The sequence below is a fragment of the Eimeria mitis genome, genomic scaffold, assembly GCF_000499745.2.
Source record: "Eimeria mitis Houghton genomic scaffold, Emh_scaff773, whole genome shotgun sequence".
NCBI classification, from domain to species: Eukaryota; Apicomplexa; class Conoidasida; order Eucoccidiorida; family Eimeriidae; genus Eimeria; species Eimeria mitis.
The window spans coordinates 1976-2189 of NW_013575671.1; the positions used below are offsets into that span (position 1 = coordinate 1976).

The following is a 214-nucleotide window of genomic DNA, read 5'->3' on the forward strand; positions in this document are numbered from 1 at the left end:
AGACTGGCATAAGAGGTGAGGAGAGCAGCATAGGCTTAGCACCAGCAGGAACAGCAGCAGCAGCTGCTGCTGCAGAAGTTGCTGCTGCAGCAGATGCTGCAACAGCAGCAGAAGCAGCAAGTGCAGCAGAAGCAGCAGCAGCAACAGCAGCAGCAGCAGCAGCGGACGCGACATGCAATGAACAGCTGCTGCTTCTTGGTGCTGCTGCATTGCT

At 57.0% G+C, this 214-nt stretch overlaps 1 protein-coding gene across 1 annotated transcript in view; it reads left to right on the forward strand.

The window, feature by feature from the left end:
* EMH_0021820 (uncharacterized protein) overlaps positions 1-214 on the forward strand; it is a gene marked incomplete at both ends in the record, with an annotated part of 3469 nt that overhangs the window by 263 nt on the left and 2992 nt on the right. Inside the window, one exon of the mRNA XM_013501845.1 lies at positions 1-15. Within this exon, the coding sequence (XP_013357299.1) occupies positions 1-15 (15 nt within the window). The remainder of the gene's footprint in view (positions 16-214) is intronic.